Source organism: Barbus barbus (genome assembly GCF_936440315.1).
Source record: "Barbus barbus genome assembly, chromosome: 21".
NCBI classification, from domain to species: domain Eukaryota; kingdom Metazoa; phylum Chordata; class Actinopteri; order Cypriniformes; family Cyprinidae; genus Barbus; species Barbus barbus.
The window spans coordinates 27,335,096-27,352,879 of NC_136749.1; the positions used below are offsets into that span (position 1 = coordinate 27,335,096).

At 35.9% G+C, this 17,784-nt stretch overlaps 1 protein-coding gene across 1 annotated transcript in view; it reads right to left on the minus strand.

Moving 5' to 3' along the window:
- Positions 1-17,784, minus strand: part of LOC306887841 (CUB and sushi domain-containing protein 3-like) — a gene marked incomplete at both ends in the record, with an annotated part of 269,530 nt that overhangs the window by 167,542 nt on the left and 84,204 nt on the right. Inside the window, 9 exons of the mRNA XM_079445841.1 lie at positions 327-443; positions 4,165-4,353; positions 4,856-5,043; positions 6,651-6,789; positions 9,136-9,330; positions 10,379-10,705; positions 13,774-13,956; positions 14,068-14,180; positions 17,425-17,528. Of these exons, the coding sequence (XP_079301967.1) occupies positions 327-443; positions 4,165-4,353; positions 4,856-5,043; positions 6,651-6,789; positions 9,136-9,330; positions 10,379-10,705; positions 13,774-13,956; positions 14,068-14,180; positions 17,425-17,528 (1,555 nt within the window). The remainder of the gene's footprint in view (positions 1-326; positions 444-4,164; positions 4,354-4,855; positions 5,044-6,650; positions 6,790-9,135; positions 9,331-10,378; positions 10,706-13,773; positions 13,957-14,067; positions 14,181-17,424; positions 17,529-17,784) is intronic.

Genomic DNA, 17,784 nt, shown 5'->3' on the forward strand with positions numbered 1-17,784 from the left:
TGAATGATTTGTTCTGGTACCTGCAAGCACTGAATCATCTGAAGCGGTTTCTCATGTGTACCAGGAAATTCAAGAGAGTAGTTTTTCATTGGATCATTTTTTACTCTTACTATTAGGATTATTACATTTACTTTTACTTGAGTAATTCTTTCTATAAGTACTTTTACTTGAGTATAGTTTTTGGCTAGTCTACCCACCTCTGGTGTTCAGTAAATAAATATCCACACTTGAACGTGTTCATGGACACCTAAGGCCTAAGATCTGATGTCAAAAGCGAGCCCTCATCTTCTACTGACAGGACAAGAAGAAATCTCCTGTGTACGTACCTTTGCCATGGCTGACCTCCAGAATCCACGTGCAGTTTAATGAGTTGGGATAGAGCTCTGGAAAGCCAGGAGAGAGGATGATGCCCTCTGGGCCCCGGACATCGCCTCCGCACAGAGCTGCAAGAAGACACGTGTGGAATCTTAAAAAAAGATCTGAAACTTTACAGGAAGCACATATGCCACTGTTCTCATATCACTTTTAGTGCTCCGTTTTGAGCAGGAATTCTGTTGATATAAGCAGTGTTCAGCTGAGGGAATTCAAAGAGCAGAGTAACCTTCACCGGAAGTAAAAAATACCACTGAAAGGTTAACAAGAGTAACGAGAAATTCTTCTACTTTGAGTTACTTTCCACCTGCCACTGTCTCTAGAAAAGGTCACATCCACTTTACTTTGTCTCTGAAAGTTTTTCTAAGAAAATGAGAGAGTGCTACTGTCCATGCAAAACTCTCTGCCATGGTGCTAGGAGGTTATGGATGATTGCATGACTATGCCGTTTCAAAGTGGTTGCTCACTGGCTTGAGTCGGAAGAGTCCAACAACAGGTCTCAATGACATTCTACTTCAATGCATGTCCGTGCATTTATTCTCACACAAACAGTGTGGGACGTGTTAAATTTAAAACGTAGTCTTAGAAGCTTGTTCAAATCTTAGAGTATGAGCAAAAGTAATAATGACGCTTGGCTTAGTGAACAGTCCTAATAATACATCATTTCTGAAACTCTGACATCTAATTGCGCACAAAAAGCAAACGCACATATGTCACTGAGATGTCTATGAAACTATCAAAATCATGGGCTTGATTCCCAGGGAATGCATTAACCCATTTAAGAAAAATTGTGCACACAAAAGTGTCTGCCAGATCTATAAATTATGTATAAATAACAATTTTGCTTAAACGATTTGTGAAAAGAAAGAGCAAAACCATTGCTAAAAACATTTATCCAAAATTATTGCAATTTTAGGTAAGAATGGTTTCATCACATCATAATTTAGGTAAGAGGTGGTTTTCTGAACAATTTGTACAGACATTTATGTTTGGAATGGTCCAATATTCATGTAAAACATCACACTAAACTGAATACAGCAATTTATGTAAGAATGGTTTTATAAATGATTTACAATAGAAAACAATTCTGCTTTGTTTGGCTCTTTTTGTAAAATGGTGCGTTGGTGCATTGAAATGAATGTGGCCATTTACATGAAATTTGTGCAGACTGCAGATGAAAAATGAAATAAATAAATGAACAAAAATGGGAATGCATGAACTCATTTAGAAAAATGCTTAGGACAAAAAGTGTCTGCCAAATGCGTGATGCATGAATAATGTAAAAATGAAAAAGTACTTCATGTTCATCACATTCTATTTTACAAAATGTTTCAGATTTGTGTGCAAACAAGTGAAAGAATTTGGATACGTTTTAAAACGTATTAACAAAACTAAATGTTGTGCTAACATCTGCCAAGGAATGTTGAAGTGACACTGCAGATGAAAAAAAAAAAAAAAAAAAATCACAAAAATTCACATGCATCGGATAAACTCTTGGTGATGTAAGCGTGCCATCAGAAAATCTGACACTCGTAGCTCATCTCTAATTGTGTTTCTGAACACAATCTGTCAATTGAAAAGCGTCTCAAGGTGTCACAAGAAACCTTATCATAGGGTCTTCTTCTAAACCAAAAGCTGAAATAGGCTGGTGGCATTATCTCAGCAGGGATTAGGATATTGATTGGGGCAAATATAGATCTTGAGTAATGGTCAAACCAAAGAAATACATTTTAGTCCCATGCTACGACTTGTCTGTAAACTAGTAACAGCCAGAGATAACACCATGGAATGGAACAGAAAATCATTTTGAAACTGAGCTAATATTTTCAAAGATTTTAAGTGCTTAAATGAAAATGCTTTAGATGGGAAATGGCGTCCTTTAGATTTATCTGCAAAATACTGACGTGTTCACTATTTTTTTTTTTTACTATTATGTCAGTGATCCTGAAATCTGGCTCACGAGATCCACTTTCCTGCAGAGCTTAGCTCCAACCCTCATCAAACACACCTACCTGTGATTTTTCTAATGACCCTGAAGACATTGATAAGCATGCTCAGGAGCTAAACTCTGCAGGAAAGTGGATCTTGCGAGCCAGATTTGAGAATCACTGTATTACATTAACCAACAGACATAGGCCTGCAACTCAGTTCACATACTTTTACTGCATACTAAAAGTATGACACACAAAACTCAGACTGCATGTATGTATGTGTCGATATACTGTATGTATATACAGTCAAAGTGCATGATATTGTTGACTCTCAGTTGATTTAAATGGTATTAACATATTGCTAAGCTAACAATGCACAACACTAATAAGTTGCACACAAATGCATTAGGTAAAATACACCACTTTTAACAGGGTTATTATTATCATCAATATGTTAACTTCTCCAAGAAGGATGCCAAAAATTCTGCCATAGCTTTTAACCAAAAGAATATTCTAGAAGGCTAGGCTGCATAATGAAGCTGTATCTACTCTTTAAAACTTATTATGCCTTAAAATGCCACCATGTTTTGGAACAGAGCTACATTGTGCAAACTGGGATGCAGTCATAGTCAGTGCTTCTTGAGATGTCCAAACTAAGACCTGAACTTCAGAATTCAAGGAATGAAGACAGATTTCCTCAGCGACTTCACCTTTAATGATAATGAATGTCAGCGTCACTCCCTGTGAGACGATAAAAGAGTCTAGCGCCTCGGGCTCAACATCTGCCTAAATCTCTTTCTTTCTTCCCTCCGGCACCGTGGAGTACCCAAAATATTTCCTCCATATTCAGTTAATTCAGAATGACATGAAGCCATTAAAATTGAATACGCCAAATGGGTCAGACCTGCTAAGAGTGCCCTTTTGGAAATAAGAATATTTTACCGGAAGGTTAAAGTCAACAAAAAGGACCCCGTTTACTTTCTTGATAAAGTTCCAAATGTTGTTCCAAATAAAAATTGTTTTTCTACAACATCTTGCCCCTACAATCAAATTGCCACATTCTGGTAGCGAGTGCTCCTGAACCAATCAATTCCTGACAGATAAAATCACAGCTCTACATTTTATTTCACTGAACTTCTTGTGTCATTCAGAAATGTCACATTAAGCCAGCAAAACATGCTGCGGAGAGCAGTTTCGTTCTGACTTGAAGAAAGTTTTAGAGAAACGACAAGTACCAGATGTCTTGACAGAGAGTCCAGAGCATCGGTCGGAAGTCTGGTAGCAAACCAGTGAATACTTCTGGTTTAAAATTCACACTTATGCTGACAACTACATCCAGCTGAACAGACCAAGTCTTTTGTCAGCTCTCATAATGCCACAGCTGTTCATAAAAAAGACAAAACTTTGAGAACTCAGTCACAGACCTTTTAAGAATAGAATATGCAGTAACACTCTGAGCTGAAACGTCTATATATAATGCATAGGGAAGTGAATCATCAAAGTGAAATAATAGGTCCTAAGTATATGAACTAATCAAAACTAATATGATTTTTGGTGCATCTTTAAATGCACTGTTATACAAATAACTAGTCAGCAATCACACTGATTTCAGATTCAAGAGAACTGGGTTTACTCGGAACTGATGTTTCCTGCTGTCAGAGAAATTACATTTTAGATGAGATGTACGTTTGCAGTCTGAATTGAATGTGATGAGAATTATTATATGCATATACAGCCAGACTTCAATTAAAATGCTGCTATATATTCTTGAAAATTGTTGTGAATGTAAAAATCAAAGAACCGTTTAAATGAGCAGCGTTAATTAGTCTAATTGAGATGTGTATTTGAGATGACATCTTACCGTCACATGTCGGCAGAGGGTGGCTCCACCAGTGGTTCTTCTCACAGACCAACTGCTCCTCGTGGCTCAGTCTGTATCCGGGCTCGCAGCCAAACCACACCACCGAGCCGATGGCCAAGTCCTGCCCGTAACGTATCCCATTTACCGGCACGCCGGGGTCCAAACATGAGTGAGTGTCCAAAGTGACGCCTGAAGCACAGCGAACGCAAAATTAGATTATTTTATGTAATTTAAATAGTTGAAGGTATAGTCAATTTCATTTACAGTTTTATTTTGTTGTGCATTAAAGGCAAATGTATAGTTTCAGGAGAAGAAAAAGCTATGTAAACTTACCTAACATTACATTTATTTTATTGCATTGCACATTTATTATTATTTTATTTGTTACTCCGGTATCACTATCAAATTAAGTATTTAATTTGCATCGCATGCAGCTGTGCTGAAATGGATCGGCAATATGAATGCACAGTTTTTTTGCCAAGCCAATAAAGCACACCAAATTGAAAAAAAAAAAATGGGGTGAAAAAAGAAAAGAAAACGACAGAATAGGCAAGAAATACAGAGAGTGAGACAGAATACTATAAAAATAAATTCTCAAGCTGTTTGCTTGTGTGGAGAGACAGATACGATTCAGGTTGAAATATCATTTCTCAGGCAAAAGGCACCCGGTCTATAAAGACGGCTGACTCACTTTCATAAAAGAGCTTAAAGCCACTGTTAGAGCGACTGTTATCGGTGGTGAAGAGAAGATACAGGAAGTTGCCGCTGCTGAACAGGAACTGAGGGACTTGGGTGCCATTTAGAGAGGCGATTAGGGGCGAGAGGAGATTAGGCCCATCGTGAACCTCTAGAAAGTCATAATTGAGTTCTGTCTGGAACCTGCCAAAACAAAAAAAAAAAGATCAAAGAAAAGAGATAAGAAATATTACAACGTGAAATGTGTTTCTATACACACACACACAAACACATACACAGCTCATTACACATGGCTGCCCAACTGTTCCTCATTGACCGCCTCTTTTAATGAGAAGTCACAGGAGCAGCCAGTGTTCACGCTGCTGTTTATTGATGGGATCAAACAGCTTTGTGATGTGCGAATAAACACAGATCTGCTGCAGTGAGCTTGCTTTAATGGAATAGTTGAGCTAATAATGAAAACGTGGTCATTTACTCACTCTCATGTTGTTCCAAATCTGTATGGCTTTCTGACTTCAGTAAAATATCACCTTTTACATAACGACCTACTTTCTCTCTTCCAAACAATGAAAGTATATAGAGTAATAATAATCAGGGGCTGAAAGCTCCAAAAGTTACATAAAAAGTACCATAAAATGATAATTTTCATTATTATAAATCATGTAAGTCGCTCATAAGACTTGTGCACCATATTCCAAGTCCTTTAAAATCATATTATATGTTATCATTCCGTGACAAATAGAGCAAGATGGATGGATGGATAGCTAGATGGCTAGATAGATTGACTTAAATTGAAAATCTGGAGTATTGATGCCCCGTATAGTGAAATAAGATCTGAGAGCTACAGCTAGTGGATCAGTTAATTAAATAATGAATTTCAAATAAATTATATGACTTAAAATAATGAAGCAGCCACATACAATACACTACTTTTTGATATCTGTATTTTTTTTTTTGGTCCACATTCTCATTCATTTCATAGAAAAGTGCAGCCAGCACATTTATCACAATATCTCTTTTTGTATTTTACAGAAGACAGTCCTACAGGATTTCTGTACAGGAGGGTGTGTAAACGATGACAGAATTTAAATGATTTCAGCGAAAAGCCAAAGTGCTGGAAAAAAAAAAAACACACAATCTCTGCTCGCCAGTCGAGTCCTCTGCTTTTGTGATACATCTCAAGACGTCCGCTCCCAGGAGTCTGCTAGATCAAACTCCAGATCTGATGCTATTTCAATGCCCTACTCTTGGGAGACATTGCAGTGCTAATGAAATAAAGTCAACCATTTGTAACAAGATATAGATTAATTCCATTTCCCTTTCACAGACGGCCTCGAAGGGCACCACGCTCAGCGATAGATTTATACAGCAAACAGCGTTTCTATGGATCAAGCTCGTCGACATAACACTATGTAATCATTTATATAGACACTAATGGTGACCGTCTCCCTTGCGCTCTTGGTCTACGCGCTATGACAAACATTACTCGGAAGCAATAGCATCTTTCAGACGTTTCTACATTTGAACTTTGCCGCGCTTACGATTCAATTACATTTGACATTATACTTTATTAACTTGGCAGACTGTTACATTGAGACTTTATAAAAACCAACACGGCCTTCACACCCAAAGGACCTCGGATGAAGATGGCTATGAATATGTTGCTACTTCGGCTTTTTCTAACCCTGATATGTGCCGAAATGATTTGTCGCCTTGGAGAGCTGATGCCTCCAGACATGAATCCAAATAATGCCTCTGTGTGTTGCTATTCTCAGAGCTATCCAACAGACCTGTCAAAGCTTATCTTGATGGAGCGTCCCACCTCGGCCTCGATGACCCACTCACAGCTCAGGGAATCTTTGTAGTAGCCGGGCCACCCTGGGGATAGAACGACTCCCACCGGAGCGGTGAAATGGCCTCCGCAGGGCGCTGCAGGAAACATTTTATGTACATGCCAGCAGAATGTTTATTAGAACCCTTCGATTCAATAAAGAAACCTCTTCTTATCAACTGTTGTTGCAGTACAGTGTCTCTGAATGTCTTTGGAGATTAAAAAGTTCTTGATTTAAAGGTGCTGCAAGCTGTTTTTTAATAAGACGCACAAAACGCTCCTGCTACTTGACAGATTTCACTAAAATAAGTGTCTTGAGAAATCAAACCGGTGTTTGTAAACAGCAGGAAAAAAGAGCCAGGGGAGCAGACTACACTTTTTTTATCCATTCGGAAACACTTTCTGCGTGTCAGTCAATTCACATATTCGGTTTTGCAAAAAAGGAATTATAAAATTTGTCAGCAAAAAGAAAATGATTTGTTAGCTTATTGTTAGCATTCCCACTTATCTCTACAACAGTTGTACTTGGTAACAAGTCAACAACTTCACATTTAAGAGAAAAAACAGACTCTTGTGATTGTCAGTGATTTTACCATGGTATACAGCATGCCAATCATTTTTCAGATTCAGTTTTTGAAAGGAAGTTTTAATACTTAAAGAAAGCTGTCTGTTAGCATAAAGAAAGCTAAATGCTAAATGTTAACATTACCATTCATCTCTGTTGGACAAACAAGATAACAGACCAACTTTACACTTTTGAGGGTCTTTAGAAAATTAGACTTTTGATGTCTTTGTGGACCCGGATGTTACAGAGAGGCTGTGTGAATTATGTAAACAAAAAGGTGGAAGTTAGCAAAATGGCTGCTTACAGCACCATTAATCATGGTGCATATGGCAGATGCCAAAATACATAACTACCAGTCATACTTTTGCTGGTAAGCCCTTGTATTTTCCACTAACTCAACCGCATGAAGCAGTGACCATGCCTTGTAATTTTACTACAGTAAATCACATCTCTGCTGTCAAAAAAGGTAAAACCAGCCCAAGTTGGCTAGCTTGTCTTTGCTGGTCTAGCTTGTATTTGTTTACAATGGGAAACCCAATCAGTTTCCCATTGTAAACAAACTAGACTAATCAATAAGGCTGGTTTTGGCTGCTTTTTTAGCTGTTAGGAATTCCACTTAACTTAGTTGTTAAGAGTAGGGGAGCACGGGGCACAAACTAACACTCGGTTAGTTGTAACACATGTGGTATAAATATTTCCACACATTCTAGAATAAGAAAATTTACTGTATTTACTAGTTGCCATATCGACACTATAAAGAGAAAAATGTGCACCAAAATTCTAAAATCTTTTGAAGATATCACTGAACATTTTACCATTTCTGGCTCAAGTCAATTTTTCATCTCAGTTTTTAGCATTCATTTAAAAATATTTTTTTTTTCTATTATTTTAATCTCCAATCTGTTATTTTTCAGTTGCTTCACTAACTAGCAGAAGACATTAACGAGTTTTAAATTGCGCAGATGGGGATCGTTGTAACACTAACTATGCTATTCTATGACATTAGCGATGTAATTTACACTGTTTACTTTAATGCATTTCAATGAGAAACTATGAGAAACAGGTGAAAAAGACTGACGGTCAATGTTTAATGTTCAGAAATTATTATTTCAAGACATGTCAAGCATTTTGGCTCATGTATGGGCCGTACCAAGCATGGCTGCAATGTGTTCATTGTCAAACTCAAAAATCGGATTATTTTTAATTCTTAAAAAATGCCATTATTTTATTTGAAAAAGTAAATGTATTTTATTGACAAAATGTCTTGTCTTGTATATATATATATTTTTTTCATTAGGTCAGATAACACTTTAAGCTGTCATATGGTCATGTTACGATGTGCCCCTGAGATGTTACAATGTACCCCACCTACGGGGCATGTTGTCACATTTCACTTCCATTTTTTGACGGTAAATAAAGAAAAACGTATATGCTGTAATTATGAAACAAAACATCATATTTATATTGGACAAGTGTAAAATTAGTGCAGATAAAAAATTATACGTGGATTTACACAAACTGAGAAAGTCAAAAAGTGTTAGGTTGTGCCCCCGCTCTCCCGTATCCATCACCTGTGGAAAATTAAGAGTAATAATGCAAACTTTTGTTTGATGCAGGTGCAGGCAAGTAATATTTTCTAATCAGAGCTGGTATTTACAGAATGTTTTTCACCATTTTCCACTACTGTTGATACAACAACTCTGATAATAAGTGGAACTAAACCACTTTTCTATGAGTTCAAGGGATGCAATTTAGATAATTCGACAATCTTTCTGAAAAACGTTCAAAGGCTACTCAAAGTCCATCGTTTCCTGAGCTCAGCTTTGATAACTTTATTCCGCAGAAAAGATTAGAGGACACAAACACTTTTGAAACCTACCTTCACATTTGGGGATCAAACCACTCCACATCACCTTTCCCGCCTCCAGTTCACACACAATAGTATCCGAACCTTGCGTCTTTATGAAGCCCTCCTCACACACCACTGATATGGAGCTTCCCAGCTGGAAATTACTACCAAAGCGCTTGGCATTCATAGGCACTCCGGGATCCGGGCACTCGTTATGTCCAAACGCTGAACAAATAACATCAAAGCAGTGAGCTTGTTACTTGCGACGTGACTTACTTAATGAAATGGAAAGGAAAGAGTGAATGCATAATGCAATATCTAACTGTAGGAAACAGAGGATTGAGGGTGAACACTAGGGTCCTGTACGTTGTCGCACAGGCATTTGTGGATTATTTTGGCTGAGCTAATGGTATGATGTTCAGCGAATAGGATTAAGTTGTTTGATACTGGTGGATAAATGGCTTATGAATTAAATCGAGGAAAATATGTCCTTCCATATGTCCTACTTGACGGCTGTTCGGAATCTGATTGAAGACAATGCTTTGCATGCCAAAAATGTTGTTAGCAAACACATTTTTAAAGTATTAATTAATTGTGTATGTGTGTGTGTGTGTGTGTGTGTGTGTACAGTATGTGTATGTTTGTGTATTTTGTACTAAGCATTAACAATCTTTTTCAGTAATTAAAATTATGATTAAATAATAATAATAAAAAACTAAACAAATAGTAATTACAAAACATAAACATAAAAAAATGCATAAATGTCGCATTGGTAAATAACTGACATTTACATGTTTTTGTTTTTTTTTGTAACTGAAATGAAGTTGAAAGGCCATTTCATTTAGAACTAAAACTGATATATATAAAAAAAATAATATAGAAATATTAATAAACAATTAAAATAAAACTAAAGTGGAAAAATTAAAACATATTACATATAACAAAAATGTTATAAAAGTATAAATAATACTAAAATAAAATTTGTACATTTTAAATTTAAAAAATAACATTATATAATTGATGTTGTGACATTTATGATAACAATATGAAAATGGAAAATAAATGACAGCAAATGCAGCAAAAATATTATGCATAATATGCTAGCATGCTGAAAAAAATCTGCTTTCAATCACAAGAATAAACAATATTTCAAAATATATTCAAATAGGCAACAGTTATTTTAAACTGCAAAAATATTAGTGTTTTTACTTTTATTTATTCAGAATACAATCTTTACCGCTACACGAAACACATTCAAAAGAAAAGCACTCACTGCTGTACGTGATGTTGAATCCTCGGCCGGACATCGAGTGGTCGGCCTGGAACTCCAGCTGGAGGATGTTGGAGTTGCTGGTGAGGTGCGAGGGCACTTCCGCCCCAGAGAAGCGTCCCAACACCACAGCGTCCACCAGGTCCCCGTCCCTCACCGTCAGGAAGTCATAGGGAGGCTCCAAGTCAAAATCGTTGAAGGCCAGATGGATGCGGCTGCCCGTTTCGGCGATGATCAGCCAGACGCAGTTGAGGTTGTTGCCGTAACCCTCGGGATAGTCCGGAGACAGAACGGTTCCCATGGCCGCCGTGAAGTTGGACATACAGGGAACTAAGAGATGCAGGAGATGCTGATCAGTTATGTGAAGGTAAATTCATTTTAAAGGCATCAATTTTGGCTAAAACCTCATAGCTGCAAGCTAAGCCAATCAAAACCACTGTTTTTTTTTTCACGCACTCGTCAATTTAGAAATTTTGGGCTGATTTGCTTTCATAACGTTTCTTTTTTCAGACTAGTAGCCAGAAAACTGTATTACACTTCATTACACTTTATCTGTAGATTTCAATTATGAGACATATCTTTGAAGTCCGCTTTCTCAAAATGAGTTTTTTTTTCTCATGCAGCAAGCCAGAAATCTGTTTCAGTAGCACATCTTTATGGTTTTATTCATATCTGTATTCTATATTCTGTTTTAGTCTTTTGTATATGCTATTTCTTGTTTGTTTCCTTTGCTTTGTTTGTAATTTTATTGTGCGTTGTCCTTGAGTGCTGAGAAAGGCTCCTATAAATAAAATGTATTATTATTATTGTTATATTCTGATAAATTGTACAGAGAGGTTTGTTCATATATCATTCACCTGATTTATATAACGTTTTATGCATACGCATATTTTTTTTTTTTTTTTTTTTCTGGCTACTGACAGCATTTTCTGATTTAAGTGATAGTAAGAGAGCCTCTGTAAAACCTTCAACTCAAATATGTCATCAAAATAAAACAAGAACCTGGTTTTACCCAGTGTTCAGATTTCTGTTCTGGAATTGTATGCAAATGAATGCATATTTAATTAGATAATGATATATTTGCATATTTAAACATATAATTTGAGAACCTGTAACAGAAAACGATTGTCTCCATCAACAGGGGAAAGTAGGGTGATATAAGTTAAAATTTTGACCCTATTCACCTGCAGTGACTTGCCTTAAGCAATAACTAACACGCTGACGTGTGACAGCAGGGTTGCGGATAGAAAAGATGCTGCACCTGTTTCCTTCAGGGATTATTTTATTGTAATGGAAGCAGTAATTGTATTAAACCGCATTGTGCAGGGCACGCTGGGAATTTTAAAAATCTTGAAATGGTATTGCTCTTTGGTGCTGTTTACTTGTCGGGCTCCCAGAGAATTGTCATCTTATCATCTGCCAGAGCGCAGCTGTCCTTTCGAGTCTGTTGGCTATATTTAACAGCGCAGCGGTTGTTTTGTTTACACACTGACATAAAACACGGTTTTAATTAGTCCGACCTCTCGCCATCATTTCATTTAGACATGTGTTTCACCGACTCGGAGAGATGCAAAGGGTCGTCAGCACTCATCTCTGTAATGAGCTAGCGAGGATGGATGGAGAACTGTGGTCTTAAATTACTTCCAAAGCCTAATGTACCTGAAGAGAGCTAAACGATAGTATTTCCCATTCATCTTAGTCGCAGTTGGCAAGAAAATTACATCATGGCAACATGAATTGGCGACATGTCCATGTTATGATCACTTAAATGCACTTCACATAGTAATTATGACTTCCGAGCTCTTAAGATATTTCTAGCAGGACTTGTACTGGCTTTCAAGTCTTATCAGAATGATCGCATTTACAGAATAATAGCAAAAATGTTACGATTAGCAATCAAAAACTCGGAATTAACTTGAGTGATTTTATTTTTTATTTTCTTTAACTTTGATATATGATATCATGGAATTGTTAGTGGCACATATCCAGAAAAAAAAAAATTTAATGCCAAATTGTAGACTACAGTTGTTTGTATATTTATTTATTTGTTTGTTTTTTGAAAGTTTTTTTATTTTTTTAAGCAAAGATGTATTACATTTATCAAAAGTGACAGTAAAGACTATAATATTACAAAATATTTATATTATATACAATTAATTATTTCAAATAAAGGCTATTCTTTTGAACTTTATATCCACCAAAAATCTTTTTTTTCTTGAAGAATATAAAAACAAAAATAATGAACATACATAAACATATATAAACAATAAAAAAAAAATAAACAGCCCAAATGCCTTCAGCATTGATAATAATCAGAAATGTTTCTTGAGCAAAATCAGCATATTAGAATGATTTCTGAAGGATCACGTGACCCTGAAGACTGGAGGAATGATGCTGAAAATCCAGCTTTGATCACAGGAATAAATTGCATTTTAAATGTATTCAAACAGAAAACAGTTATTTTAAGTTTTAATATTTCACAACATTGTTTTACTGTATTTTTTATCAAATAAAGCCTTGGAGAGAATAACAGTTTTTACAAATTTAAAAACGTCATTTTGTTTTTTTTTTATTATTATCGACCTCAAACGTTACTATAAAAAAAATACCATGGCATTCATAATGGTAATGTCCAAAAAATGATAATAAAACATAACACATGGTAGATTATTCTACCTTCCAAATGGTATTGATCATCATAATTAAGTTTTAATTGTGAGTGTTAACCACATAATTTAGCTTGTAAATCGTTAATGAAGAATAGTGATCGTGCTCGGCAGAAAATACTACTCACTTAGCCAGTTAATGAAGCAACAGGCTTGTGTGATAAGACAATATTTCCCATCATTCTCTGTGGCAGTATGAGAATGATGAAATAAATAAAGCTTCAATTACACACTTAATGCACATCCGTTGCTCTTTATTCTGTTGCATTAGCACTTAAAAAGCTTCCAGTCTGAGAGAAAGAAAAATGAAATTGCCCAAAGCACCCATTTTTATTCTGACTAAAATAACGCAAATCACATCATAATTATGACTTTTGAAGAAAGAACTTCCCAGGCATCCATCCATCCATCTATCATATCAGTTAAAGTTTTATATTATGCATAGATATTTTTATGGGCTTAGTTTTAGTTAACTATAACAACCCTGGTTTCCATCAGCTTGAATTTCAATCTCTTGCAATGTTATTCCTTGCTCAGAAAAATTGGAGGCACTTTTATTCTAATTTTTTTTTAGAGCTTGACAGTATAACTCACCCTCAACTTTCATTGCATGAACAGCAGAAAAAAAATTCTCAGATGTTTTGTTAAAAAAGTTTTTACAGAGAAGATTAAAAAAACATTTAGGCGTCGAAGCACATAAATAATGACAGAGAAGCGTCTAGCAGCACTCACATATACAGATAGGGATGTTAGCAGACCACTGATTGTTATTCTGACAGGAAATCATTCGTTCGCCAATGAGCTCGAATCCGAACTGGCATTCAAAGCGCAGCACGTCTCCGTTGGAGAAGCCCCCGCCCTCTCGGAGTCCGTACAGAGGGATGCCGGGATCCCCGCAACTTTCCTTGTCAATTTCTGTAGGTAGGAGAGAGACGAGAGGAGGGAGAAAAACAGCAGTAAAGCTTTTGAGCCAGCAGAGTGATTTATGTGGGCACTCTAAGAAGCTCAGGCAGAGAACAGACTCACCTTTATAGTTGATCTTAAAGCCAATAGAGCCCACACTTTCATCAGACTGCAAATGCAGCCACATTTGATGGGTCATACTGACGATGAGGTCAGGGACGAAACTGCCCGTTAACCTGTCCATGCAGAGTGAACAAAAGAAAATAAGAGTCTGTGAGCTCAGCATTCAGTGCCGTGCTATAATAAAGCTGTCAGATGCCGATACTATGGTATTCTGATATGTGCTACAGTACTGAAGGATTACTATGTTTATATAAAGTGATATTTATATAGTACTCAATGGTATGGGGTCGGTAAAATATTTTGAAATAAATGCTTACACCAAAACTGCGTTTATTTGAACAAAAATACAGTAAAAACAGTAATATTATGAAATATTATTACAATTTAAAAGAACTGTTTTCGATAAGGCAAAGCTGAATTCTCAGCATCATTACCCCAGCCTTCAGTGTTGCATGATATGTTGATTGCTGCTCAACAAACATTTATTATTAGTACAGTATCAGTGTCGAAAACAGTTGAGCTGCTTAATATTTTTGGGATTCTTTTATGAATAGAAAGTTCCAAAGAACAGCATTTATTTGAAATATTTTGTAACAATGTAAAACTCTCTGTAACTTTTCTTCAGTACTGATTATTATTATTATTATTTTTAAGATCCCAAACTTTTGAATGGTAGCATTTATCCAGCAATATCACAATATTTATTAAAAAACCGTATTAATATAGTATATATTCCAAAAACAACAACAATCAAAGCTTACTAAAAAAGTGCTAGACTAGTATTAAATTATACTAGTACAGAGTATCATGTTTTTTTGCACATGGTTTCATATCATTTTACCATGGTAGCATAGTACTTTATATATTCGACTACATTTCGTGTTTTCATGTATTTCAAAAAACACCGTGGTAGCATCTAAAACTATAGATTTCCTTAGTTTCGTTGTCTGGTCTCATTTACGGATACTTTTATGTTGCTGTGTATGACTTCTGTTATATTGTCCCAGACTATTAAAGAATTTTCTAACACTATTCCTGTATCGCAAGTGGTTAATATAACCGTTACCATGGTACATGTCCAAAAACAGGGTAATGTCATGGTACTTTTTTTGTATTTGACTGTACATGGGGTTTAAATTATACTGTCAGGTACTTCAAAAATCACCATGGTAGCATCCAAAAAACCCATAGTACCATGACAAAATGTAACCCTGGACCACAAAACCAGTCTTAATGCTAAATAAGCTTTCCATTGATGTATGGTTTGTTAGGATACGACGATATTTGGCTAAGATTTGAATATCTGGAATCTGAAGGTACAAAAAAAAAAAAAAAATCTAAATATTGAGAAAATCGCCTTTAAAGTTGTCCAAATGAAGTCCTTAGCAATGCATATTACTAATCAAAAATGAAGTTTTGATATATTTATTGTAGGAAATGTACAAAATATCTTCATGGAACATGATCTTTATCCTAATGATTTTTGGCATAAAGACAAATCAATAATGTTGACCCGTACAATGTATTTTTGGCTATTGCTACAAATATACCCCAGCGACTTAAGACTGGTTTTGTGCTCCAGGGGCACAATTGTCTAAAAAAAGTATAATATTACCATGATACGGGTCTAAAAACACCCTATTAGAATGGTACAAGCTAACACGTCTGTTACAGACTGTGTAAATAAAGCCTAATAAAAGTACTAAGCTAATTTGACCAGCACAAACTTGAAGAAAGGTATTAATTGAGCTTTACAGTATGTATTAGTGTTCTGGCAGCGAGAGTCTTTTGTCCTTGAGGAACGCTCTGTGAGCGCTCAATGGATCACAGCTGGAACAGAGCCAGTCAAATGCACCAGAAAGCAGCACAGACCATCACCAAAGTGTGTCTACCCAAGATACCCGGAGACATACGGCTAACAGCGAGAGAAGGTGGACGGAAAGACATGTTTGTGAGGGAGAAAAATACAGCCGGAGGATTTGTGCCTGTGTGGTTTTTATGGTCTGTGGCTTTCATGCTGTTGAAACGGATAACTGCTGCAAAGCTGAACAAAATGCAAGATAAAAGAAAAAAAAATTGCCCTTGGAGTCTATTAAAGTTGGATATCTTAAAGGGTGGGAATCAGAATTTCCCTTGTTCTTTCAAAAAGAAAAGAAATCAAATGTAGTATGCAGACATAAACCGGAAATGAGTGGCATGCCACAACTTGTCTGACTTCAGCACTTCAGTTTCTCTATCTGTCTGAAACAAAATGATTTTATTCACAAATTGCATGTGTGAATTGCCTGCGATGATTTTTATTTGTTAAGTATTTCAGTAATGTCTGTGCATGGTAAATGGCTAGTAAAACTAAAGTGTGACTTGTTGGTGCAAGAAAACTTTATGGAAAACATAAAAATGTGAGAAAAGAGACATTATGGCCCCTATAAAATATTTTAGCTGGAAGCTAATGGTCAATGTTAATTATTCAAGATTACAAAAATCATTGACTTGTCTTCCGGCTAAAATATCCTTAAAAGAAGAAATATTTACTTGAGAAACCAAATTGCATAAGATATTAAGACCTTGAATTTTTCTTACCTCATTAGCAAATAGTTCTTGTTTAAAGCATGAACTTAATTCAATTAAATGAACTTTACAATCAATTTACTGATGGGAAAGGAACAATATGCAGAGTTCAGGGTCTTAATTTCTTATATCTTAATCATATTTGGTTTCTCAGGTAAATTTATCTTGATTTTTTTGTTCAAGAGATTTTTATCTGGAAAACAAGATACTGATTGAGATTGCCTTACAATACAGTAAACACTCCCACCTTCAGAATGACACTAAATCTGATACTTGTGTGACTGTTTGCTGTCAAATTTATTTGTTATGTGTGTTTGTGCGTGGTAAACAGTAAGTTAAACTAATTGTGACTTGTACTAAGAAAAAGTTAAAGGAAAAAATATAATATTGCCACTTAAAAATATTCTAGATGAAAATCAACGGTCAACGCTACTTATTCAAGACTACAAAAATCATTTTGACATGTTTTCCAGTTAAAATATACAAACTTTCTGAAAAGTTTACTTGAAACCAAATTGCATAAGATACTAAGACCTTGAATTACGTTTATTTTTCTTTCTCTATTGGCAAATTATTATTCCAAGCATGAATTTAATTAAATTTAGTAAGGTTTATAAACAATTTGCTGATGAGAAAGGAAAAGTATCGCAAGCTCGCAAGTTTTTGCATTTAAATAGCCTTCATATATCGTTAGCATATGTTGTTTCTCAAGTAAATAGATCTTGATTCACAGATGATTCTGGTGTCTTTGCAGTGCAATACAGAAGACAGCATAACTCTGAATCTTACACTTGTATGATTGTTTTCGAGTCGCCAACCTCTCCACCGTCTCCGACAGTCAACGTATCGTACCCCAGCTCCAAGTCGAACTCTTCGAAATTGATTTGAATAACCTGCGATGGGAACAAAATCACTGAATTAGCGTTAGAAGTCTTTGTAATGGAACGCCACTCGAATCAATGAAGCACCTTGACCGGAGGGATTTCTCCATATGCTCTCTGTTACGGAGAACGAGTAGTGCGCATTTCACACCGTCTTAATTAAGTTTCTCAGTACTAGAGCGCTTCAGACATCATCAAATATAAATGATACACTATTCTCAATAAATATGATATTCATGAGCTCACCGGGGCCAGCACTTGGCTGTAG